Genomic DNA, 27,318 nt, shown 5'->3' on the forward strand with positions numbered 1-27,318 from the left:
TAAGCCCAGCATTCTGCCACCCAATTCAGAAAAAGTGGGAGGCAACCTACATAAGGTGAGCACTGACACAGGCTATATTCCAAAAACTGAACAACAATTGCAAAGACATGAACACAAAACCAGTGCAGGTAAAACATAACTAGAATACTGAGAATCTGTAAAGGAGGCAGATGAAAATTACAGAGCACACAAGCACAGAGCAAAAGCCTCAATTTGCTTAGTAAGACGTCTGTGTGTGATTGATGCACGGTCGACATGTTCTGACAGAAGAAAAATGCACATAAAAAGCTGTTATTCAGTTCCAGTTAAGATCATTTCATTAATACAAACTTCTAATCTTCATACAGAGACTAAGTGCTGTTCCTGTGATATATGAACCTGAGCAAAATCGCAAAATGCAAAGTTCAAAGCAGAGTTCCAGTAAATGAAAAAGATGATATTCTCATAATAGCTAAATCAGCAACTGAGAACAACTGGTCCCGTGATAAAGACAATAAAGACCAACAAAACTAACAAGAAACTGATGAATTAAGAATACACTAAGTGCATTTACAGTATTGTCTGCAGCCATCATGGCACATGAAAAATGGGTTTATTCTAAAATAGTCTTGTCTAGCCAGGCTTTTGACATGAGGAATGAACATTCTCAGTTCGACCACAGTTTGTTTGTTTTAATCGTGGGTTATCTAAAATAGATTAAACCACAATAATAGAGGCATGGAAAAAAAAAAGACCAACTGTGGGTGATCTGTGCAGTCTCAGGCGGCGACTAATTTTACCACCACAGAATAGAATAAAGCTAATGAAAAACGAATATAAGCTGATATTAGCAACAAGGTCTATATACTGCATGCAACATCATGAATGAGAGTTAACCGAAGTATGAGCGTAAAAGATAATGCATAAAGGTGAGGTCATATTATCATGAAATTTCACAGGAAAAAGTCCATCGTCCATTGTCAATAATGTAGCGATGTATGAAGCACAGCTTACACAGAAGTCACTTTCAAACCAAGTTGGTCATTCGCCATGTGACCTTGAACCCTTTGAGGAATCTGTGTGGGGAAATCTTTTACCCTCACACGAAATTGCTGATCACATGGATTTCAATTCCTATTGAAATGACGGACTTCTTACACAAAAATTCGCAGAACAACAGTAAATGCGACTGCACCTTAATGGTCTATACATCCATTCATAAAGGTCTATACATCCAGTAAAAAGCTTATAATGTCTGACCAGTATACCCTGCAATGTCTTTACATTAAATTAGGAGACGTAGCAACCATTACAACTCACATCGCTCAATTAATATTAAGCAGTGCTGATAAGATTTAAATTATGTCCCCACTTTTCAGATGGTTCCTACACCCCTGCATAAAATATTCTGAATAAATAAACTACAAACATTTCACAGGCTGAATGCAGTAGGGTAAAGTCACATTTGATGCAGTGAAAAGCAAACTTTTCTCTATTTTAAAACTTAAGCAAAATATATAAACACAATCTGATGTACATGGTTCATTTTTAACTGTTCACATTGCACTTGTTGTACTTCAAGTAAGTGAATTTTGCATTTTTCTTGTATTGATTATAAGCAGTTAAGCAATGAATATTCAAGTGACCTGCATAATCTATTAGCAAACATCTATTGTATAACTGGTCCACAGTCAAAGAGCTAAATTCTCATTGGATCGAGTGGAACGGAGATCAGCTCTGTTCTTCCTTTTCCTGCCATTAGAACCTGACACAAATCAGAGAGATATGTTGAATATATGTTGTATTCTTTACTTTATTTTTCTGTGTAACACAAAAGACGACATTTAAAGAATTCTGTTTTTTTTTTACCTTCCATATAATGAATATCAGTGGGGTCAAAAACAACACTGGACCCCAATGATTTTCATTGTACGGACATAAATGTATTGAACATTTTTTGGATGAACTATTCCTTTAATAATCATACAGTTATACTACCTATGTCTAGATGGACCGTAGGAGTCCAGCATTTGAGTGCTGGCCTGCTCCAGATTCCAGCCACATCTCTCCAGAGCTTCTACGCATTCAGGCCGAGCCTTCAAACCCAGTCGGAACAACTGCTCCACCTACATCAGGAAACAGTCATCTGTGTAAATGCTTCAAAGATCTTTCATCATCCATGAGCACCTCTCTCTCTTTTGTGTCTGAAATGAAGCACACAAATACCTTCAGATATTTCACGGCCTCCTGAAAGTTCCAGCTGTGTGTCTGAAGGGCCGTTTGACACTCCTCTACAGTGACTCCATGTACTGCCTCCTGCACCTACAGAAACAACCAATCAGTCATCTCAGAATACCATGACATCATTGAGTAGCCAATGGTGAGAGTCTCTGGTGAAAAATTGCTTACTTGTTGTATCGTGACACGGTTGTAGACACCTGCTTGGGTGCTGCTCGGCCAGGCCAGACTGTTGGAAGTCCCGCTGTTACTAGTGTGGCCGGGGGAAGAACTGGGCTTGTTGACTTGCTGTTGAACCATAGGCCTCACAGTGGCCATATTTGTGTTTTTTTTCTCATTGTTTCCCTCTGAGTCCTTCAAGAACCTCTCATACTTGTCCAGGTATGCCGGTTTCTCAGGTAGCAAGTAGTAATGAGTGCTGCTGGCCTTCACGCCACCATACACGATAGGGAGGATGCAGGGACTCTTAGCCGGAGTCTGGCCCACTTCAGTAGATCCGTACTGAGAACTTGCAGTGGTGGCGGTTGACGTAGATGATGTGATGGAGGAGCTGGATGGCGCAGAGGAATATGACGACGGGGATAGGCAGGAGCCCAATGATCCGACACAACAGAGGCTGGATCTCTGTTGAGGGGAGCCGCCTTGCGGCACCATAGGGCTCGGTGCCCGAGAGTTGGGCTGAGAAAGAGCGTGATCCCTTGGGGGTATCTGAGGCGGACAGCGGCTCACGTCTTCTTGGTCTCCAAGAGAAACCGACAGTCTGCTGCCATATATTCCTGCCCGCTTAGAGGGCCGCATGGGTGGGATTGGGATTCTTGGAGGAATTTGAGGCCTGTCCTCATAGGAGGAGGGCAGGATGATCTGTCGGTGCGGGGCGAGAGCTGAAGGAGTTGGGAGGGGTGAAGAAGGTAGGGAACGTCCGGTCGGAGGGACCCGAAGCTTCACCATCACCTCCCTTTGTAGCTCCTTGAAGATGTCTGCTGATTGCGAAAACGAGTGGGATTCCTCACCAAGCTTAAATGGTTGAAAGAGGTTGTCCTCCACATTGCATTTACCATCGACTTTAATGTCATCCTCTGATTGTGTCTGTTCAGATACAGTGTCTTCCTGCACCGCAGATGCATTTATGGAGCTCACTTCCATGTCTTCCTGCTCAGCACACTCCAAGGCCACTTCGTCATATGCCGGAAGAGAAGGTAGGGGCCGCATATCCCAATCCACCACAGGAGTAGGATGCATGGGGTTGGGTAGGGCTCGATTGGGGCTCTGCGGTGGCGCCATATCTAAGATAGATGCGGCGTAGGATAAGGGTGGTTTCGCTGTGCTGGGGTTGGGCGTCTCGGTAATGGGTGAGGGTGATGTAGAGCTGAAACTATCGTCTCCAAAGTCAATGAGTGAGACTTCGCTAAGGCGGTCACTCGGCCTAGTGCTTTCCCAAGGCCAGGGGCGTAAACCCAGGTACGTGGGAGTCTTAAGCGAGAGTTTCTTCACACCCGTCACTATCAGATCATCATCATTGTCCAGCACAGAGTCGTAAAATGGTTCTGGGAACAAGTCATAAGGCAAAACTTTAGGAAAATTGGTTTTGTCATGTGATTCTTAGAAGAAAATAAATGGTTCTTACTCTTAAGAAGAACTGCTGGTTTAGGAGGTCTGGGGGGAGGTTGTTCTGACACAACAGTAAGAAAAGATCAGAAATAAAAGAAGACAGAGAGAAGTGGTGAATTTGAAGAAGAGCAGAACAGCCCAGCTCAACAAGATCAAGCAATTGCTTACTTTTAGCCCGGTTTGGAAGTTTAGTGGGCTTGGCCGCATTTGAATCCATCCCAAGAACATCTGGAGGATCCATAGGATTACCAAGGTACAGACTGAACACAAAGCACATTGGGTAAATAACTAAATAAAACATCTTCATCAGTTTGACAACACATGTGCTGCAAATCTCACAACGCAACCAAATACATAAACGCGCTGCAAAAACTAACAACAAGTGTCAAACCTGGATGAGACATGCTTATTGTTCAGTGTCTACTTGTCAGTGGTGTTGACGATGACCTTAAAGGTGAGTTTTTTGTTTATTTTAACATCCTGATCGTATGTCCGTTGTGAGTATTTGCAGTGCGTTTCTGTATTTGGTTGTATTGTGAGTATTTGGAGCACATGTGTTGTTAAACTGATGACGATGTTTTCCTAGTTTGCTGTTTTTTTCTATTTGCATGTGTTTTAGTTTTTAGTTTCAGCGCATTGAGCTCTTTCGGCCACTGTATCATACAGTTCTTGAAATATTTGAAATCACAAAATGAATCGAGGTTAAATAAAATTTAACATATCAATATTCAAATTTTCCATTAAAAAAGTTTAAAAGCAAGAAACTTTATTATAATTACAGCAGATGGAGGGCTTTTGAATAAAAAAGGTTTAAAAGAATTACTGGGTTAAAAATAATATATTGCTGCTCTCTAGTGGTGAACACAAGTAAAGCGGTCTGTTCCCTAAGAGAACAAAATCCATAGAGTCTGCTAACAAGAGGTCAGTCGTGCATGGTCATGGAATATTACTCATCGATCTTGTCAGGGGCGCCCCAACTTCGGTGTGGGTCTGTGTCTCCATGGCCTGTGTGGATGAAACTGTGCTTGAGAGGTCGGCTGATGTCATGAGCAGACAGACCAGCCACAGAGGTCACCACATTCCTCGGGAACTGTCCCACCTTCAGAGTCTGTCTGTTCTGACCTCTCCACCAATAGTTCTCTGCTCTGCAGCACAGAAATTAGGCTGTAAAAACAGACTAAAATAACTAGAGTAAATACACAAATGTTTTTCAAAGAAAGCAAGGCTGCTTTGTTAAACATTCGTGTCATTAGCATAAATGGTGAAAAACTAGGACTGTCAAGAATAAAATAATTGCAATTAATTTAATGATTATTAAATCTATTGATCAAATTCTGACTTTGGCATACCTTAAAATGTTTTCTTTCCTGGGCCATAGGTTAACAGTGACCACATAATACAGTGGTTACTCAAACCTGGCTCTAAAATACTCTAAACTCTCAAATACGTCCTCACATGCCCTCAAAAAACTCTAAAATGCGTGCTCACCTGCCCTCAATGATAGTGATGATGTCATTGGCATGAATTTTAAGTTTGTCTGGTTCATCAAAGTCCTGCAGTGCCCTCATGTCAGTGGGCATTGTCTATAAGTGAATTAGTAAGACTTCATCAATTAAAACAACCAATAATTATATTGACATTCTGATGTATGTGCAATTCAATAAAAAGACTTGATAGAAGGACATTCTAACCAGTATAATCACCTTCTGCTGTTGCTATTCAAGACCTTACCTCCACAAGGAAGTCCCTGAGGGACACAAATGTCGGCCTGTCCTCGGGTTTGGGCGACCAGGACTGCAGCATGACGTTATAAATGTCCTGCGGACAGTCCTCTGGTTTGATAAGCCTCTCTCCCTCCCTATCGATCTTATGGAGAATCTATGCAAAAGGACACACAGATGTCACACCAACTTTACTTATACAAAAAAGAGTTTAGAGTCAGGTATGTGTGTATACCTGACTACCATTGAGTCCAACCCATGGTTCTTGTCCATGAGTGAACATTTCCCACAATGTTACTCCAAACATCCAGGTATCACTGGCATGGGAGAAGGTACGGGTCTTCAGGCTCTCTGGAGCACACCTGCAAAGCACAGGGCATGTCAACATGGGCTGGGGGAATGAATAAAAAGTAGATGGTGGTCTATAACTCTTCTCACCAGGCAAAAGGGACTTTGTGATGCTCCTGCATCACGTAATGATCATCGTTTTTAGGCAAGGCCCTCATTAGGCCAAAGTCACCGATCTTGATGAGGTCGTTGGAGGCTAACAGGATGTTGCGTGCAGCCAGGTCTCTGTGAATGAATCGTCGGGACTCAAGGTACGCCATGCCACAGGAGATCTGAACAGCGTAGTGGCACAGCACCGCTATCAAAATATGACCCTGACGCTTCCTCAGGCGGTCCAACAAAGCACCCAATGGGGCAAGTTCTGTCACCTGAAACACAAATAAGATGGGTAGTTCACACAAAAATTAAAACCATTAACAATTCTAAATTTCAAATGTTGGGAGTCAGTATGATTTTTTTTAGGTTTTTGAAAAAAGGTCTCTAATGCTCAACAAGGTTGCATTTATTTGATCAAAAATACCAGTGATATTGTGAAATATTAATACTACTTAATATGACTTTTCTACTTTAATATATTATTTTAAATTGTGATTTATTCCTGTGATGGCAAAGCTGAATTTTCAGCAGCCATTACTCCTGTCTTCAGTCACATGATCCTGTAGAAATCATTGTAATGTGCTGATTTGGTGCTCAAGAAACATGTCTTATTGTTATCAGTGTTGTAATGCTTAATATTTTTGTGGAAACCCAGATACAATTTTTTTCAGGATTCTTGAATGATTCTATAACATTCAAAAGAACAACATTTATTTGAAATATATTTTTGTAACAATGTAAAAATCTTTCCTGTCACTTTTGATCAATTTAATGTGTCCTTGCTAAGTAAAAGTATTAGTGTAGTTCAGTTTGATTTGGTTTAGGTTTGTTTGCTATACCATAAAGGTAGACTATATAGGAACATAGTTGTTTTTTTAAAGACACAAAATGCCATTTTTAGTACTTCAATTCTCATTCCTCACCATCTTCATGGGGTGTGTGAGGACAACACCATATAGACGAATGAGATTGTGGTGGTCCAGGGAGTGCATGGCGTTAACTTCCCTTATGAAGTCATCTAAACCTTCACCCTGCTGGTCCAACAGGTCTGTCTTCAGGCACTTTACAGCCACACTCAGCTACAGCACAGGAAGAAACTCTATGCATTATATTCATTTTGCATATGGATACCTAATCATTACTAGTGATATTTATCTTCCTTCCCTCTTACCACTCTTCCAGAGGGGGCTTGCCATTCTCCACGTTTCACCACTCCGAAGGAGCCGTCTCCCAGTTTCTCATAGAGGGTGAGGTCTCTATCACTGATGAGGCAGGTGAGATCGGCTGGCTGACCGTCTGGTTGAGCTGATGACGGGGATGAGCTGCGGAACACTGCTGGAGTCTGGGAATCGGAGTCAGGACGCTTCCCGGTGAACACCTGCTGGCCCAAGCACAGAGACTACGGCTGAGGGTGATTCCACCTGCCTCTGACTCCAAGATGCAGTAGCTTTTCACACAGTGAGAGGTGTCATTTATAAACCTGGCAGACATCAGTGATAATCTATGTGAAGCTTAAATGCAGCTATGAGAAAAAAAGACTTATTTAAAAAGAAAGTCATACAGGTCTGGAATGAAATGGGGATGCGTAAATGATGACAGAATTAGAATTTTTATTTTTGTGTGATCTATCCCTATACACAGACACGCACACACGCACACACAGTATATATATAATATATATATATAATAATAATAATAATAATTCATTACATTTATATAGCGCTTTTCTCTGCACTCAAAGCGCTTTACATGGAAGGGGGAATCTCCTTAACATATATATATACATATTGTGTGTTTGTGTGTGTGTGTGTGTGTGTGTGTATATATATATATTTAAATAAAGCTGAAATAAAATAAATAAAATAAATGTTGCCTTGGCAAAAAACTGAATTAAGTTCAAGTTATTAAATGTAAATACTAAAAAAAGTACTAAAAACTGAAATAAAAAAAATAATTACACTTAAATAGCACTAATTTAAAAAATGAATAAAATGATACAAAAAATTAAACTAAAATTAAAATAATAATAATAATTTGTTATATTTATAGTATATAGCCATTTTTCTGGGTACTCAAAGCGCTTCACATATGGAAGGAGGGAATCTTCTCAACCACCACCAATGTGCAGCATCCACCTGGATGATGCGACGGCAGCCATATTGTGCCAGAATGCCCACCACAAACCAGCTTATTGGTGGAGAGGAGACAGTGATGAAGCCAATCAGTATATGGGGATTATTAAGAGTCCATGAGGGACAGAATGCCGATGTTACACCCCTACTCTTTTTCGAAAGACATCCTGGTATTTTTAAAGGTTAATATGATGTTCCTGAAACATTCTTTCAAACATCTTTCGAAAGAGTAATAAGAACACAAACTACAACTTTCTTCAGCCACAGCCTTGAACTGAAGATAAAAGACACTCTCTCAAGATCTGATTAAACAACTCCACAAACAGCATTACCAGCTTCACTTATTACTAACCAGACTGACTTTATTTCTGTCACGTCTACAGAAGTTCTTATTGAGAAAGAACAGAGGTTTAGATGTTAATGTCTTATTGAAAATGTTTCATTTGAGGTCACCATCATGGAGATCAGTGTTTGCTTTAGTTGGGCTCTTGACCCTTGACTTTCATTAAGTTTGTGTTTTATCAGTAATCGCAGGTGTTTTTGGAGAACATTTCTGCATTGATTGAACACGTTCCTCCAACGTCAAGAAAACTGGAAATTTTTTACGTTCCCAGAACCAACACTGAATATTTGGAGAACGTTCTTATAACAAAATTCAAGAAATGTCACCTTTAACAGTAATAAAATGTAAGTTAGACAAACAGTAATATACTGGCAAGACTGTTGCTAGTAGATTACCTTAAAAACAGTAATGTATTGTAAAAACCTAAGAATCGAATTTACTAAATGAAATAAGTTATTTTCACTCAGAAATTTCCTTGCACTTAGAAAAAAAATTATTTGAACTCAATAAAATGAGAGTAAATTTTGAAATGAAACGTTATTGTATGTTTTGCACATAGAAGAGATCTGTTAGTGTTTAATGTTCTGTTGGGATGTAAAGTGTTTCTGTCTGTTTTGTGGGTCACCATTGTGTTGAAGAGTAGAGCCTGTGCTTCAGTTCAGGACGAGAAGAGAAACACTGATAATATGATGAAGAGTAGAGCCTGTGCTTCAGTTCAGGATGAGCAGAGAAACACTGATGTTGGTCTAAGCCTGTGAACTATCTATTCCAAATACTCTGAGATTTTGAAATAAGAAAGCTTGAATGTTGTCGCCAGTTTTAGTGCCTGCATCGAATGGGGTTGCAAAGAGCACGCTTGACACCAAGTCGTAATTTGCGTCTATGTAATGTATTGTGGCTGACAGAAAGGAGGTTTTCCGATAGTTTTCGGTCCAGATGTCAGTAGTCACTGCGCAACCATATTTCGCAATTGTATCGGTCATGTCATCGACAACAGCTCTCCTTAGTGTTTGTGCCCTTTCACTCAGATTTCGTGACAATGTTGTTGGATGAGGCAAAATTTCCTTCACATCGAACTTTCCAATCTTGGCTGCTGTGTCAACGAGGTGCTGCGCTAGTTTAATGAAACCCTGGCCAGAGACGGTGTCATAAGGTCGGCACAAACAAAGTCAACACATTTTTCGACTGACTAGCCGTAAATGTCAGGGAAGTTTGGCCTTTCAAAACGGTGCACACATGACGCTTCAGACCTGAAGTTCCAGACTTGTGCCCGCTGTATGTGAGTGTTTTGCTGCATTTGTCACAGCTCGCAAAAGAAAGGTGCTTTCCATCGCTGTCGCATACTGAAAAACATTTCCAAATATCAGATTTTCCTTTGTTTGGATTTGTAGTTTTGCATGTTCCTTTATTTAATAACGAACTAATATCTGTAGCACTAAACGATCCACCTGAGTCATGTAGTGCAGACATTTTGCTCTGTGTGGTATAGGCTTGGCTGTTCCGTGCCTATGAACCACACGAGAGTTAGCTTCCGACCTTGCGCCTGTAAATCGTTTTTATTTTAGTTATCCTTGTTGCTTGTGCATTAGATAAATAACGGTTTATTTGTTTCTAGTTATTTTATTTTGTTAGATATTTCCCGCAAATAATTTTATTTTCCCGCAACCCGCACAAAATAATATCTTGCCGCCCGCACCCGCATTCACCCATCAAATATTGTCCCGCGACGCACTCGGTTGCACTGGGTCCCGTGGTAGTCCCGCGGGAGTGCAGGTCTCTACCTTACAAGGCCTGGAAACTGTTGTAGCAATGGGACAGATTAAAGCTGTTGGATGGCATCCTGTACCGTATCTGCAAGGATCCAGTGACTAAGTTTACACGTTACCAGTTCATAGTTCCTGATTCACTGGTCAGTGAAGTCTTGTGCGGCATCCACAATGAGGCAGGCCACCAAGGTCAAGGAACGTTATCTTTGGCTAGATAAAGATTTTCTTGGGTTGGACTGGAAAGTGACAGCCGTGAGTATGTGAGACGATGTCAATGTTGTGTGGTCAGAAAAACCCCTGAACCAGAGGGGAGGGCCCCGAAAACATCCGAACTGTCAGTCCACTAGAGTTAGTCTGTATAGACTTCTGGTCTGCTGAGGATTCTTCTGGCAAGAGCGTTGTACTTGTGGTAATGGACCACTTCACGAAAATGGCTAAAGCATTTCTGTGCAGGAACCAGTCAGCATCTCAAGTTGCTCTTCAATTATGGGACAAGTTCTTTTTTGTTTATGGATTTCCACAAAGAATCCACTCGGACCAAGGAGTGAACTTTGAAAGCAGGTTGATCAAGGAACTGTTGCAGATTGCTGGCATTCAGAAGTCACGAACCACAGCATATCACCCGATGGGCAACGGCCAAGTCGAGAGGTTCAATCGCACCTTGGGTAATATGATCAGGGCATTGCGTCCGAGAGTCAAACAGGACTGGCCGCAAATGCTGCAAACCCTGATGTTGGCTTACAACTGTACGGCCCATGAGTCAACTGGCTTTGCCCGTCAACAACGGCAAACTGAGCATTACAACAAAGACGTCAAAGGCCGAGACATTGAGGAGGGAGACTATGTGTTGCTCGCTAATAAAGGGGAGCGTGGACGGCGCAAGCTGGCTGACAAGTGGGACTCAACCTTACATGTTTGGGACTCAACCTTCCTATTTAGCACCAAAACTTTGGAACAATCTTCCTAACATTGTCTGGGAAGCAGACACACTCTGTCAGTTCAAATCTAGACTAAAAACACATCTCTTTGGCTTAGCATACACATAACACATTATAGACTTCTATAATTCAATGTTAGGCTGCATAGTTTAGATCAGCCGGAACCGGGAACACTTCCCATAAATCCTGATGTACTTGGTACATCATAAGAAGGAATATTAGCGTCTACGCTAATATTAGTCTCTCTGTTTATCCCGAGGTTTACCGCAGTCAGCCAGATATTATCAACAATATTATTGATCTGCCTTACTTAAGGTAGACGATGACGCATTTTTCTTCTAGAAACAAACTTTGTTGTATTATTTTCATGTATCACTGTGAAGCTGTTTTGATACAATCTGTATTGTAAAAAGCGCTATATAAATAAAGGTGACTTGACTTGACATGTTGTGGTATCTATAGATACAAGATACCGTGTAAGGAACACCAGGACCAATCAGGAGAAGGTGGTTCACAGGAACTTACTTTTACGTGCAAATTTCTTACCTGTTGACGAGAGGGAGGATTGTGTTTAACCAGCTTTCGATGACTCCGGGTCGGACTTTGAGACTGCTGACTCTATGATCGACAAAACTGTAAATGAATTAGAGGATGCTGGTAATGAGATTGGTGGAGCAGTCATTCTCCAGCTTGTCTATCGAGTCCATCAATAGAAGAGGAAACCAGAGATCAAAGTTTCGGACCAGGATCAGAGCATGTCCTTGATGGAACAGATGTTGAAAGTGAGAGTTCCACATCTGACCCCTCTGATATGAATGTTGAGGAAGTTGAAGGTGACATGGAAGAGTCAATACCACCTGACGGAGTTCCTGGGGAAGTAGCTCAGCCTTCGTCTGAAATGGCTCACACAGTCAGAACAAGGGCTGGCAGATTGATAAAACCAGTTAATAGACTGATTAAAATTATGACCCAGAAAACCCTCCTACGTAGCCCTTCGCTCAGCCTTCTAAGGTCAAAAGCTTTTTAAGTGGGAGTTGAATTCCCCTGTCAGAATTATTCATCTGGGGTACAATAATAGTGGTGATCATTTGAGTATCTTTGAAGTAGTGTTAATGGCACTTCTTTTTGCGGGTGGACACTTGAGAGTCTGGCCAACTTTCTTTTGTCACTCTCCCAGTGAGTTGGGTAACATGTTTGTTGCATGTAAAAACTGTGATTTTGTCAGAGGGTGATCACATTCCCAGTGTCGATTAGTCACTAGTATTAGACTAGTTTTGTGAACTTCAGGGGGGTGAATGTAGCAAGTTGGGAAGAGAGAAATATTAATTGTATTTTATTTTTATATGATGAACTTCCCAAAACTATTTTTCTATGAAGTAAACCGACTTTCGGTTTCATTTTCTATTAAATACTTATACGAGTGAGTCATGCAATGTTATTGTGGTTAAAGGAACTATCAATTAAGATGTTTCATTAAATGGGACGCTTATCAGTGTTGCGCGCTATGCCTTTTAGAGAGTAGCCGTTTCTCAATATGCGTTCTTGTCTGTACTTGTGGACTTGTGAAACGTCATCAGTCGCTGCCCAAGTACTGTTCCAATTCAAAGTTCACATCTAGCCAAGTCCAGTTCAAAACCCCGGATGTGTTCTTGATCCGCCTCTTTTACCGAGGATGCATCGAGAGGTGACTTGTGCGGACTTGAGACAGCCAGGTATCCCAGAATGCATCTCACACCAACCAGCAAGAGGAGAAACCCCGCGTAATTTAAAAATACTGCTGTTATTGTGTCACGAAATGTAGTTTTAAGAGTTTTTCAGGCGAGAATGTAGTTGTTTAAAGCTCAAATCTTTGGTTTATTTATAAAGATAGCGCCTATTTAAAAATTTGAGCTGACGTTTTCGGAGTTGTGAGATCCAGGCAATCGGACGCTCGCCGCTCATGTAACGTTACCCCGCCGAGAACAGCCTTTCCTCGGTTAGTGCTTCTGACGTTTGCCGCTGGCTCGGATGTCTCTAGTCTAGTGGTTTAACATGAGATATAAATCATCTTGTGTATATCTAACGGGCGATTTATTTATTTTATTTGTCTCATTAATCTATAATTTGTTCCCTGACAAAACGTTTTGGCTGAGGGCAAAGTGAAGTTTCATAGCTTTATATATTTAGTCTATTTAACTTTAACGTTGTAGAGAGCTGACTTATATATTTGACTGAATCGTTTGCTTTATTATTGTATAGCTTCTTATACCTTTTAGGCTACTTATACTTTTATAATGGCTATTATTGATCATTAAAACTGACATTTAACAAAAAAGGTTATGTCATTTTATTTTATATATTTAAAACATATAAAATAATTTATTATAGGCTACATGTTGCCTACATTCTCTTCACTGTATGTACATATATAATAAAATAAAATGACACAACCCTGTCTCTTTTTGCTAAATGTTAGTTTTAATGATCAATATTATAATGTTTTTTTATCATATTTTTAAAATGAAAACAAAAAGAGTCAGGGTTGTGTTTTATATTTCGTGTTGTTATAAATATATGCAGTGAAGATAATCAATTGCGTTGCCTGAACCACATTTGTGTGGCCATTATGTTTAAGATTTTTTTAAATGAAAATGATAAGAGGCAGAGTGGTGGTTTATAACATATTTTGTTTTATTTGTAGCCTAGATATATATATATAAAGAGATAACCGGAATAGCCAGAGCGAGCTGAGTGACGCTATCAAGTAGGGTAGAGTGGGGGAAAACGCCCCCCTGGGGTAAAACGCCCCCCACCTGTTTTTCCCAAAATAACCACTAAAAGTAGTCAAGATACATTTTTACTGTTGCTATGCACTACGTTGATAACGGGGATATACAAATCTCTACGGAGAAGCTGACACCAGCGACACATTTGAAGAGAAGAGGATTACATGGTAAATGCTATAATTTTCAGATATTAGTAAATAAGTGTTTAAGAGAATATTGTTCTGCAGGATATCGCAGTGATGTATGAATAGATGAATAGTGAAGTCTGTAGTTTGAGATCATATATTATTTATAAGGAATATAATTATATTTTAAAAATTAAACATTTTTTTAAAAACTCATAGCTTGTGGGGTAAAACGCCCCCTACGCTGAGGGGTAAAACGCCCCTCTTAATTTTGCTGTTGATCTATGAAGCAAACTGGTTGGTAAGAAAGGGGGCATTTTACCCCACCTTGGGGGGCGTTTTACCCCACCGCTGGGGCAAAACGCCCCCTTTGTACAAAAATATTTTCAGTGAAAATACTAATTAATTATGAAGGCTGAGCAATTTTAATATTTGGTGAATAACTCCTGCCATAGTCACTCAAAACCGGGATGGCAATTCTAGTCACATTTATGTTTTGTTTCACTGTAATGTCACATTTTCCTTAAGGGGGGCGTTTCCCCCCACTCTACCCTACGCCGCTGTTCCATTTGCAGAATTATCGGACTTGCGTCCTCCCGTCTTCGGGAGTTCGTTCTCCTGAGTCGAAATTGTCAAGTCCGAACTACCAAGGACTCAAGTCCGAAGTTTGCGTACTTGGTATTGAGAAACGGCTAATGACCCTGTCCCAAATGGCACACTTCATATGCACTTTCGGTCTTGTGGACTTGGCTGCAGCCTGCAGTATGCGTGTGTCCGTTACGTCCGTGAGACCGTAGGGTGTCCCATTTGTCATTAGGTCTCAGAAAGGGTGCTTGCGAGCTCCCCCTTTGCGGTCGATTTGCGTCCTCGATGCGCACTTTTGCAGAGATCTGCACTGATACGAGCTCCGTAGCAGACTTCTTCCCGACAGTCAAAGCGCAGTTACATCACGAAAGTGCGGACTCAGAAGAAGGCCGCGCGTGCTTAAGGTGCCATTTGGGACAGGGTCAGTGCGTGAGTTACGTCAGCCTCAGATCGCAAATGGACGGTGTTGAGGCAAGACGCACTTGTTTTCTTCTCACTTTCACCATTTAATATTGGTATGTTTAAAAGTGTTAAGCGCAACGTTGGCGCAACGGATATCTGATCAAATTGTCCCATATGTTTCCAGGTAGGCCTATGTTAAATTCTTCAACTTAACCATAAAGTGATCTAATTTATGTAATTTGGGTCTATAATGTATATGTGGATTGTGCTTTTGAACAGATGTATTCTATCTTTATTTCATATTCTGTAATACATTCTATCACGTTACTTACAACTATTACGCTGGTTTTATGGTTCTATAATGTGAATGTGCCTGATGTTTTGAGGGAATATTGTTGTCGATTTGTACAAACATTATTCTTATATGTTATTACTGATATGTTTGAAGAATACACATCCAGCCATTTATTACTTACTAATTTTTTTTCGTTTAACAACAGTAATGGATTATTCGCTTTAATGTGTAGGCTGCTAATGTTAAACATGTAGGCTATACAATTGTATTACATCAGCCTCAGATCGCAAATGAACGCTGGTGATGCTTTTTTTCTTCTCACTCTTTCTAGTTAATATTGTAGCCTATAGGCCTAACGTGGAAAGAGGTTGGCGCAACGGATAACATTCTGATCAAATTGTCCCATATGTTTCCAGGGTCAATAAATACAGCCGTTTTGAAGCCAGCCTGCTGTCTGCTGTGTGGAATTCCGGGAATTCCTTATGTTCAGAACTGGACCTGCTACACGCGCACACGAGAGAAAAGCGCTCTTCATTTGTATTATTCCTCGATAAAATAGTAAAAATAATCAGCGTCATTGCACCTAATTTATTTTCACTGACTGCGAGATAGGCCTATGATGGTCTTTTGGTGTATTTTTGTTTTTGTTTTGTTTGTTTGTAGATGAATAGGCTTCTGTTGCCCACCAACGTCTACAATATGAAATATAGGCTATATTGTTGTCCTCTCTATTTTTAACTTTTGTTTTGATTCTATTTTTCTGTGCTAAAAGTTTGTTTTATTCTGTTTAAAATTTACTATTACATATTACATTTTTTCTTTCGTTAAATTTAACCAGTTCTGCTGCTTTAATCAAAAGAGCTTCCATTGAAAGGGTGGTTCACCTACAGGGATTCAGGCTGCAGGACTGCCCCATGACAAAAAAAAAAAACATTATCAGCAAGATGGTAGAAAACTGTACATTTCTTATCTATTACCACCCACTGCTACTTGTACCAACGACGGAAATAAGTGCAGCAAAATACGTGGGAGAACGTTGCTGTAGTCTGACAATAGTGTATTGCAATAGGTAGCACTTCATAGTCAATACCGAATCAAAACTAGTTTTGAGAGGTTTTAATTGAGAGGTTTTAATTACAATTTCTGTTTATATTGTCCATCATTTTGCGAGCAACTGGTGATGAAGGAAAATGCCACGTCGCTATATTGAAAATATTTCCATCTTAAGCCATAAAGGTGAGTCAGTGGATATCATATCACACAAGCAATGTGCAAACTTTGCATGAGAGTTATGCCAGTGAAGAAGTCTCAAACGGCAGTCAATTATGATTCACATTTCATGTGCATCATTTTCTGTAATAATAGCATTAAATACATTTTTAAATAAATGAGTAAATAAACAAGAAGATAAATAAACAAGTAACAAGCAAACTTAAACTCGTTTGCTTAAAATTTCTACAAATAATTTGCTGATGCAGGTACAAAAAGACTCTTGATTTCATTGAAAAGTTCAAGTCACTTCTCTTTCAAGGCATCTGACCTCTTCTCTTTTCCCATCTTTGACTTTAAACACCTCAATTGGAGATCAGATCAGCACTTTCAACCATTAAAAATGCAGTTCCAAAAACGCTCTGGTATGATTAAGAGAGGAGGATGCAAATTTCTAATTTATTCAGAACAAACCTCGTTCAGAACGTCCTTTTCAAAGTGATCCAAGACATGAGGATTCAAATGAACCTAAATAAATGTCCCTCTCTTTTACTGCTTAACTTTGGAACCACAATACATTTTTATAGTCTTTAATCTTCACATTTCTGATATGACATAAAGGTAATTTGTATCCTCTTGTCTTATCTGAACCATGTAGGAAAAAGAAGTGAACTGGACTGTCACAGTCCACAAGTAAATTTTTTATCAAACTGACATCTCAGAACGCGCTCATTATAACCGGTATAAAAAGCCTGCTTTCCCAAGATCACTGTTGTCGTCCGGCTGTGAGCAACTGCCTGACCTTCCTCTCTCATCAGTGATCCTGAGCTCCTGAAAACAACTGAGGGAATCTGAGACAAGTAAGACAAGTAAATTCACAAGTAATTTTGGGGGTGTGGTAAAAGGTCAATATAACAGTTTCGTCAGATTCTCCTTTCTGACAGAATATGCTTGCTCTACAGATTTAGTAGTTGTGTAAACTGTTCAGTTGAGCAAATCTATGCACATATTCCTAATTGAGTCATAGATTTAGTATTTGTGAAAGGCTGTTGTGTTTCCTGCTGTCTTGCAGCATCTGCACTTCACTAGATCTACTACTGGATCATCTGAGGGATTTGACTGAATCAAGATGCTGCTGATCATTGAAGCTCTTCTTTTCATTTTAACTGCTCTAGGACAGGTGAGCTTGTGTTTGAGTATGATTATTACATGTATGAATAATGATGACTGATCATTATGATTCCTGTCGCTGCAGGATCACAGTGCTTCTGCTGAATATCCATTGGATATGGCTTTGAATTCTGTTGATGATCAATATGATGGTTGTAGAGAGAACATGAAACACCTGGAAAATCTGGCAAAGGAAATGTTTCACAATGATTTTAATTCTGATTATCAAGAAGCTGAAAAAAATGCAACACAAGAAGATAACTTCAAAAAGATTCATTCAATTGCCATTTATGTGTACACTAACAATCAGTCTGCAGTATTTAGTAAGTTCAATAGAGCCATTCGTACTGAGAAACAAATATACAAAGATGGGAATTTCAAATGGTATTCACTTCAATTTCTGTTGACAGAAGCAATACCGATTCTAAAGAAAAATACAGAAGCAACAGAGAAAAAATGCTATACAACTTATCGTGGCACAACAGTGGAATTTGATAAAGATGTTAAGGACAAAGAGGTTCGTTTAGGCTCATTTACGTCCTCCTCTTTTGATAAAAAAATAGCAGAAGATTTTGGAACTAAATCTTGTTTTGAAATCTACACGTGTGAAGGTGCTGATGTGATAAAATATTCTAAGTTTCCTAAACAGAAAGAGGTTCTGATTCCTCCATATGAGATATTTAAAGTTACTGATGTCAAGACAGTAAGAGATCAGAAAGATCTCTGGTGTAAGACTGTTTACATCTTGAAATCCTCTGGGAAAAAAAGTTACCTGAACTGTCGTGTTGATAATTGAGAGATAAATAAATCTTCTTTCATTGCATTTCTATTGATTGAAAGTTACAAGTTAAGTTTAACACTAAAGCTTTGTACTGTATGGTGAACAGTTATCAATAATACATTTCTGTTTTTGAAACACTTTTGTGCTGAAAGTGCTCATTTGCTATTTCCCAAAACGCAATTGACGTCTTTTGCCAGTTTTCACATGTATCACATGTAACTCTTAGCCTGACTACGTCAGACTTCGTACTTCCGCTCAATTTCAGTTCGCTTCTGTACTCAGTCTGAGATAGCGACCGTTTTCCCCGTTTTCCTCCGGCCTCAAACCAGCCGGCCAATCAACGAACAGAGGGCGGGCTGAGAGCCGTGACGTACACGCTGATTGTACCGTGGATGCGTAGATTTACTTCACATAATCTGCAAAAGTCGTTCACAGCCATGTTCACTCCGGTATTTCGCTCGATGGTTTTGTTTTCGCATCATACATGTGTTTACAGTGGAAGTTAGATGCGGCTGAGCATGCGCATAACACACGCCATAACCAAACGTTATGTGATTGGCTTACGGGTAACCAATGATTTTAAACTTCAGACAAGCCCCCCCCCCCCCCCCCCCCCCCCCCGTGAGAAAGAAAACGCTTTTCAATTATGCCCTTCCAGACTATGTCTACGAAGCAAAGTGAAGTAGCAGAGTTTGGTATTACCAGGCTATGTAACTCTACAATTTCACATGTAAACTCTGTCTAAAGCATGTGTTTTAATGTTGCATGAATATATTGAAACACACAGTTTAAATTGTAATATCTGGAATTTTACATATGAGATTAACAGATGACTTTTGTCTTAGTAAAGCAGCTAGACTCACTTCATGTTGATGCACGGGTCTTCCCTTATTAAAAGAAAATATATTTCCATAGATTTATGATCAATAAATTAAATGGTTTAAATGTATTGAAAAATGTGATGTCCCAAGATTGCACCGGTGTATGTGGCATGCCGTCTGTTCCTTGGCGTATTTGTCTTTATTTAGTTTGCTGCTGTGTGTCCTACTGTCATGAGTCAACCAGCTGTGTAACCTATGAAAAATATATGAAATAATATATTGTGTTGACCCCCAGGGATCGGCGGCCGTACCGGCAATTTTTTTCTCAGCGACTCAAAATACTCCATCGATTTTTCCACCCCAGGCTTATTCGAAAAAAGTAGGCCTACGTGTGGCAACATTTTTGCAAAACGCAAAATATGTTTCATCGTGTACGTTTCGCGACAGTTTCAAAGTGAAATGTCCAGTGAGTGGCGCTAAAAGTGACGTAGTATTTTTCTGGAAAAGATGAACGTGACTATGGCAACGTTTTATTACATCGGTGTTTGTACGTTTCACTGCAGTTCTGAATTGAAATGTCCGGTGAGTGCTAAAAGATTAACGCTCCATCACGTTTTAAAATAACGTACACCTACACTAAACCTACCCAATATAGTGTTAACAAAAGCAAATGCGACACACAAATGTAATCGTAAACATGGCATTTTAGTTTTGTTTTGAACTTGAGCTCTTACATCGTAACTCGTCTTTCACAGGGTTTGTACCTGAGCTCTCCGCATCACAAGTACAATTCTGTACCAGGTGAGCAATCGAGCAAGCTTATTCATCAGTAAAACTGAACATATGGAGCTGGTTAAGTGATGCAAACTCCAAAATATATTCGTTTACAAAGTGTCTTTATTAATTAAAAGTCTTTATTAATCCATTATCTGCCCCTGTATTTATAATTGTGTGAAAACAGTGCTTGCTGTTTTACTGCCTCTAGTGTTCATTACTTTTAGAAACTGCAGTGATATGTAGGCTACGTATTGGTATGTATTTTGCGTTTTGCAAAAATGTTGCCACAGAAACGTTTTTTCAATGAGCCTGTGTTGTATTTTTATACATCATTTGAAAATGTTATGTGTCTACTTTTTTTGCATATGCTCACAAAAATAACAAATTGTTATGCTTTTCGCAAAAATAAAGAAAACAAACATGATTTGCGTTCTGCCGTCTCTCTCTGTGAAGTTATCTATGAACTGAATACTTGCCACACAGACATGAGAGATATGTCTTTAGAAAACGTCTCAGGTTATGACTGTAACCTATGTTCCCTGAGAACAGGGAACGAGACACTGCGTCAGAGTGCTATGGGGAAATCCTTCACGTGAACCGGTGTCTGAAACGCTTATCTAATCATGGCAATCCTATTGGCCGGCGACAGCCTATGACATCATCACTAGGGCAACCCGGAAGTATATAAGGGGAGCCTGGAGAACATGTCAACAAGTTATCATCTGAGGGGACTGTTCAGCAGGCATCCCCGAGGCATGGCAGGAAGACGCAGTGTCTCGTTCCCTGTTCTCAGGGAACATAGGTTACAGTCGTAACCTTAGACGTTCCCTTTCGAAAGGGAACTCGCACTGCATCAGAGCACTATGGGGAACGATCTACCCACGCTGCCATGCTGAGGGGAGTGCATGCCAAATTATGGCTGTGACAAAAGATGTAAAAAAATGGCAGTTTCGCTGAAACGCCAAAAACACTCCCCCTTCAGGTCACATACAGTGACAGCATTCCCTACGGCCACTTCCCGAGCTTCATGCTAAGCAAGGAAGTAACTTTGTGCTTCACACAAAGGACTTGACCCAGAGCCAGCTCAAGGGCATGGAAACCACAGCCCGACTTTAGGGGGGGGTTCCTTTAATGACCACAGAGAGTCAGGACCTCGGTTTAATGTCTCATCCCGAAGCACGGCTGGACTGGCCATTGGGCATACCGGGCAAATGCCCGGTGGGCCGACGTGCTTTTTGGGCCGATACATCTCATAAATACTTCTTTTTTTTTTATTATTATTATTTTTTTTAACGCCCCATAAAATGTGTACATCGGCGGGCCATTCGTTTTGTTTTGTTTTGCTTGCGTTTTGGGTTTGTGCCGGTGTAATGCATTGGTCAAAAAAAGTCAGTGTTAGTTTTTTTTCTGACAGACCAGCCCATGAAACACGTAGATCAGCGGCCCATTGGTTCTTTCCTTGATTGACACTGGGCTGGCCCAATCACAACTTTAAACGAGTGAGCGAGCGTGCAGCAGTGTCAGTGTGTAATATCTGCCAGAATAGTCTGCGAGATGGAGAAGAAACGCAAGGAATGTGCAGATAAATAGCGTGAAAAAATAGAACCAGGCCCTTAAAGCAGACGCTTTATGTGTCAAAATATATGTTTTCTGACCTTTGTCAGCTCCTGTGGCAGATGATGATAGTGAGGACGGAGGATCAGGAGAGAGATGAGAGAGTGTAGAGCCTGCGGTAAGCAGAACTACTTTCAAAACACTTAGGCTATGTCATGATGGAGTGTAGGAACCCATAACCCAGTTACAGATTATTTCCACATCTGCATAGTTGACGATTACCGCAATTCACTAGAAATTTAATGACAGGCGTTTGTAAACCATGTTTTCCGCCAAAATAAAAGCTTGATGCAGTTTGCGTCAAAATAAAAGATCATGTGCTTATCTCTTTCAAGTATAGAAATTGTTACAAAAAAAGTGTCCTTTATTTTTTAGTGCATTTGTTTTACAAAATATGGCTATTACTGTCATTGGATTAATATTATAACTATTATATAGTAGGTGTAATGTAAATAGACACTGTAACTAAAAGAGGTTTGAATTTTTCTTTGTTTAATTTGCACACTGAATATGGGTTGGAGCTTTTCATTTTGAACTCTCAAAGTGCACCAGATTGATGAATTTAACATTAAAATGCACAAAATTTTCTCACGGGGGGGCATGCCCCCGAACCCCCCTAGAAGAACCAAGGTCCACCCACCACAGTTTTAACAAAAAATCCTGTAAGAAACACTTGTATTGCTATGCCAGAGCCGCTTATAGCTTGTTTTAGGATTCACCACTGTCTGTGGAGTATAGTTCGACTGTATTAATAAATGTCAAATTTGTACTTATTTCATCTGTAAACTCTCACTCGTTCCTATACTCACTCATTACATGGCATTAGTGGTTTTAATGAATAGGAGTTGGTATGCATATAATTAAGGGCGTGCAAAGATGGGTGGTGTTTATGATCATATAGTGGGCCGGTCTGGGCCAAAATGCCCGGGCCGATTTTTTGTCCCAGTCCAGCCCTGTCCCGAAGGAAGGTGCTTTTTGACAGTATAGTGTCCCCATAACTACACTGAGGCGTTAGGACCCACACAGACCACAGGGTGAGCGCCCCCTGCTGGCCTCACTAACACCTCTTCTAGCAGCACCCAGGTTTTCCGAGGAGGCCGATGCAGGGACTAAACAGGCTCAGCCCTGCTTAGCTTCAGTGAGCAACCAGTCATACCACCCTGTAATATATTAAAACTAAAATAACAGTAATATATATATATATATATATATGTGTGTTTGTGTATATGTGTGTGTGTATATATATATATATATATATATATATAGGCATTTTTCATTTCAGGATCCACACCATACCTTGCTCATCCATGACTTCCGTTTGCACATGGCCCTTCTCCTTTTCACTGCCTCCCACAGCCGTCTCTGACCTGCGGAGCCAGAGAGGGATGAAAAATATATAATAAGATATAATAATATAATACATTATAATATAATATAATATAATATAATATAATATAATAAAATATTCACCCCAAATAAAATAAATAATTGAATAATGAATTCTTCTAACATTCAAAACTCCTCTCACACAGTTAAACACATGCAACCCCACTCACCTGGGCGGCCCATGCCGATCTTTTCAAGGTCCTCATTTTTGACATAGTCAAAGTGTGAGAGACGTGTGACATTGAGGTCGTCACGGATACGCAGAAAATACTGCTGGAGCTGCACGTCGGTGAGCAGCTCCGTGAGCCACTCCGTACCCTCGTCAGACTGCATGTCTTCACCGTCCGGCTGCACACACACAACATAAGCATAAACAATATTATCCTCCACAGTTCTGCTTCTCAAGTAAATCTGTTATTTAAAGGACATTTCCTGGAAACCAAAACAAAAATATATATTTTTTGCTGTGTAGAGGAAACAGCACACAGCATCTTTTACCTCGTCTTTTACATTATAGTGTCGCTGGTAGTCTGAGACTGCCGCCATTTGTGCATGGAAAGCAGTGCTTTCAGGGAGTGTGTGTATGAGTGAACTGCACTCCCTCGGGGTGTGTCCTGTTTTCACAGTAAACTGTCAAGCGTCTCCTCTAATCTGCAAGATATATTTCTTTGATTCTTCTTCCTCCCATCAGCCGCAACATGAAGCTCTCTTTTATAAGCTAAAGTCAAGAATAGCATGTGTAATCTGATTCTTTGCCGAAAAAATTGTTGCAGTCTCATGTGAAACTGTGTCTTCTGTTGCAAAACCTCTGCCCAGCCTCCTGAGACTTAGTGTGAAAGATTATTCCCACCCTTTTGGATGAATGAATCAGTGCGCACAGTGCCTTAAATCCAGTTCATTGCAGTCCTGTCCTGTCTTCCAAACATGTCAAGATCCATCTTCTGTCTCATCTCCTTAAGTCTCAGTCAGATGAATGAAAAGGTCACAGCTTGTTAACGGAAAAGCATTTCCATATTAGTGGGGTTTTTTTTCCAGAAGCAGAATTTTGCTTTCTCTTGCTGAGTCACTGCGAGGTGCAGTACGAGTGAGGCAGACCTCAAGACACAATCCTTAAGCAGTATTGCAGTACAAAACAGAATGTGCTCAACATCGCACAGCTTAACCTCGCCCACAAAAAAAAAAGAAAAAAAAAGGGTCATATTGATGTGTCAACATCATTGTACAAATCCTTTGTTTTATTTGTGGCCATTTTTCTAGTGACAGGAAATTACTGAAATAGGATTAGGAAACGTCTCTAGCCGGATTCAAACTCACAGAAGTGTCACCACACTACATGCCAGAGTATGTGCACTATAACGGACGGATGTATAGATAGACAAACAGATGGATGGATGGATGGATGGATGGATGGATGGATGGATAGATAGATAGATAGATGGATAGATAGATAGATAGATAGATAGATAGATAGATAGATAGATAGATAGATAGATAGATAGATAGATAGATAGATAGATAGATAGATAGATAGATAGTGCCCCGACATAACACAGATTTAGCCGACTGACCAATCAGAATCAAGTATTCCAGAGAGTCGTGTAATATATAGAGAGAAAGACAAAAAGGGTGTCAAAACTTTATTGATTCTATTGGGGAAATGTACATCCACTTATGGAGCAGTAAATCAGGACGTGTTTACCCATTCACTACTGATTTATGCAGCTCTTTCGAAAGAGAGAGTGGGGAAAGGTGTAGAGAGAATGTGATTGTGAGTTGCCTAAACACCCTGAATTAAAACAGCCCACACACGTGCATAAAATATATTTATTCACACTTTTTCACGAAACACGTAAATCATCATAAATCACCCGCTGAGTGTGACAATGACGCATTAACCCTTGGCAACTAGAGCATGACTAAGAGAAACAGACAGAATGCCACATGGCATCTCTTTCCCTTCTAGAGATCCTCTACGCACAAATATGAGGATTTCCAATACAGGACACTGTCGTAGGAGACAGGGTAGGTGGAAATGTCCACCCTCTGATACTGTCTGTGAGATATTATATTTATGCAACAGACTCACACCGGCCTTATATAGTGGTACAGCAGGTTTAGAAACCATTTATGAAATATTTAATAACCAATTTAAACTATTCAGTCTGTTTAAGGACATTCTAAGTTTAGAGAACTAAATAGAAATACGTAGATAGACAGATAGATAGATAGATAGATAGATAGATAGATAGATAGATAGATAGATAGACCTTATAAAGAGGTCCAGCCCATATAGAAACAATATTCTAAATATGTCATAACCTATTTAACAATTCAGTCTTTTATTCAGGACATTCTAAGTTTAGAGAGATAAATATAGCCTTGCTTATTTATCCAGCAAGGCATTTATGGTGAACTGATATCTAGAAGTGGTCTTACCAAGCTTTAGGCCAGTCCCGAGGTCTTCAGAAAATGTCCACTAAATAGAAGATGTCAGGGACGGTCCTCTGGCGGTCCAGTGTTTGACAAGGCCATGACAGGCACATATGAGCCAAATCAAGGCCGCTTCTGACTAGGCAACGTCAAACTGCACAACAGATTTACATATGCAGACATGAGTAATCATGGTGAGCTTTTATTACCTTGTTACAATGTGTATTTTCAAACATTTTATACTGATTTCAGAGATTTGCACACATAGATGCACATAAGAGGGATAATCGTGAACCCTGTAAGGTGAACATCATCCAGTTTACATATTCAAATCGTTCTTGTGGACTGTATCTAGTATCTACTGTATGTTAGTATGTGGTTTCCGAAATCAGCAAGTGTTTTGAATCTGTATAAGACTCGGACTTAATATGTACTGTATAATAACGCTTGTTTTGGTCACAGACGACTCTGTGTTAAACAAATCTGTTGAGTGAATGATTCAATGAATCATGTCATTCATAAAACACTTTTGCCACTTGCGTAACAACAGCATTCAAATCTAAATGAATCTTTTTGGAGAATGGATTCAAAAGATTCGAATAACTGAAAGTAATCTAAATCCATGTTATTTTAGCATCACTGAGATTTGTATTCATCATTTTAATGTTAAAATGTAAGTAATTTTGTTGTGTTTTTGTCATTTTAGTTATTGAATTTTTTAAATGTCAAGTTTTGGTTGAATTTTATTTCAGTTTTAGTTATTTTAGTAGGCTACATCAAGTTAAACTAAATGAAAATGACAAATGTTGCTTTGGAAACTAGCTGAAATAAAATAAGTTTATGATTTTGTTTTTCATTTAGCATTTATTTTATTTCATGTAACTAATTATTATTTTTTAGTTAACTGTAAAAATAGCCCTGATCTAAATCTGTGACCAGTTGAATTCTATACCAAGACTTGGCAACCGGATAGTTGGGATAATGAACTATATTACCTGGGGATATCATTGTTTATTGTTTGTGACTGAATTAGGCTATTACATATTGAACAATTGCGTTTTGTCGTATGTTGAGTCGTGCTAAAGAACACAATTTACCCGTGATATTACTGTACCGCATCTTGTGGTTTCTTTAAATTATAACATTTTATTTAAAATTTTGCTTAGATCGAATAGAAATATAAATCATAAGCCGGGCAGTCGGTCCAAAAGGAACTATATAAAACGTTTTGAGTTTCCCATCTGGACAGCATTTCAGGAACCATGAGCGCGTTTCGAGTCTTCATCTCAGGCCCATCAGTGTGGTCTAGCTAGACAGCACGCTAGGTTTTGAGACACAGCCACTCTTCTTTATTTCAGATAGAGGCGGACACAACAAGCTAATTCAAACAAGCGTAAGTAACCTCTCTATAAATAGATAGTTTAGTTCAACCAAATAGGCATTAAAGGCCGGTGTTATAATACTGATCACATGCTCTGTAGTGATGCAGTCAGTCATCAGGATGGTTAGCGCAGAGGTACCTGCATTGATCAGTGCCGCAGTCCGAGCTCACATTCATGTAGTTTTGAGTGAATTATATATCAAAACAGACAAGACTGTTAAAATGATATACTTACCTCTTAAATAGTCGTTTTAAAGAAAGAGAATAAGCTGATCAGCGGCCGTAATCCTTCTTCACCCTCGGTACAAGGATGCATCTCTTTCTTAAAGCGACAGACAGCGCTTTTTACGCAGACGAGCGCGCGGGGGCGTTTGTATCTTTATGGGAATCTTATGTGGTTCTTAAACT

General features: G+C 39.7%; 1 protein-coding gene across 6 annotated transcripts; it reads right to left on the reverse strand.

The window, feature by feature from the left end:
• Positions 1-652: 652 nt before the first annotated feature.
• tnk2a (tyrosine kinase, non-receptor, 2a) lies at positions 653-27,261 on the reverse strand. Of its 6 annotated transcripts, XM_084399333.1 has the most exons (17): positions 27,146-27,261; positions 25,536-25,683; positions 23,270-23,447; positions 23,010-23,080; positions 7,162-7,389; positions 6,914-7,069; positions 5,985-6,262; positions 5,782-5,908; positions 5,557-5,703; positions 5,314-5,408; positions 4,776-4,970; positions 3,994-4,085; positions 3,842-3,886; positions 2,389-3,761; positions 2,206-2,301; positions 1,978-2,105; positions 653-1,744 (listed from the first exon to the last, which is right to left on the reverse strand). In XM_084399333.1, the coding sequence occupies exons 3-17, from the start codon at positions 23,430-23,432 to the stop codon at positions 1,738-1,740; spliced, it is 3,201 nt and encodes a 1,066-aa protein (XP_084255459.1). In that variant the 5' UTR covers positions 23,433-23,447; positions 25,536-25,683; positions 27,146-27,261; the 3' UTR covers positions 653-1,737. The 6 variants fall into 6 exon arrangements, with proteins under 6 accessions (XP_084255459.1, XP_084255457.1, XP_084255455.1 ...); XM_084399331.1 differs by lacking the exons at positions 25,536-25,683; positions 27,146-27,261 and adding an exon at positions 23,598-23,779 and having other exon boundaries at positions 7,162-7,368; XM_084399329.1 differs by lacking the exons at positions 25,536-25,683; positions 27,146-27,261 and adding an exon at positions 23,598-23,779.
• Positions 27,262-27,318: the final 57 nt, after the last annotated feature.

Source organism: Rutilus rutilus, assembly GCF_951802725.1.
Source record: "Rutilus rutilus genome assembly, chromosome: 24".
Taxonomy (NCBI): Eukaryota; Metazoa; Chordata; class Actinopteri; order Cypriniformes; family Leuciscidae; genus Rutilus; species Rutilus rutilus.

What these genes read in the sequence shown, in the direction of transcription:
- tnk2a (XM_084399329.1), bottom strand. Translation starts at nt 23,645, where the DNA reads ATGGCGGCAGTCTCAGACTACCAGCGACACTATAATGTAAAAGACGAG. An exon ending in GATCGGCATGGGCCGCCCAG is followed by an intron (nt 23,081 to 23,269) that starts GTGAGTGGGGTT and finishes CTGGCTCCGCAG; the next exon opens with GTCAGAGACGGCTGTGGGAG. An exon ending in AAGCCCCCTCTGGAAGAGTG is followed by an intron (nt 7,070 to 7,161) that starts GTAAGAGGGAAG and finishes CCTGTGCTGTAG; the next exon opens with CTGAGTGTGGCTGTAAAGTG.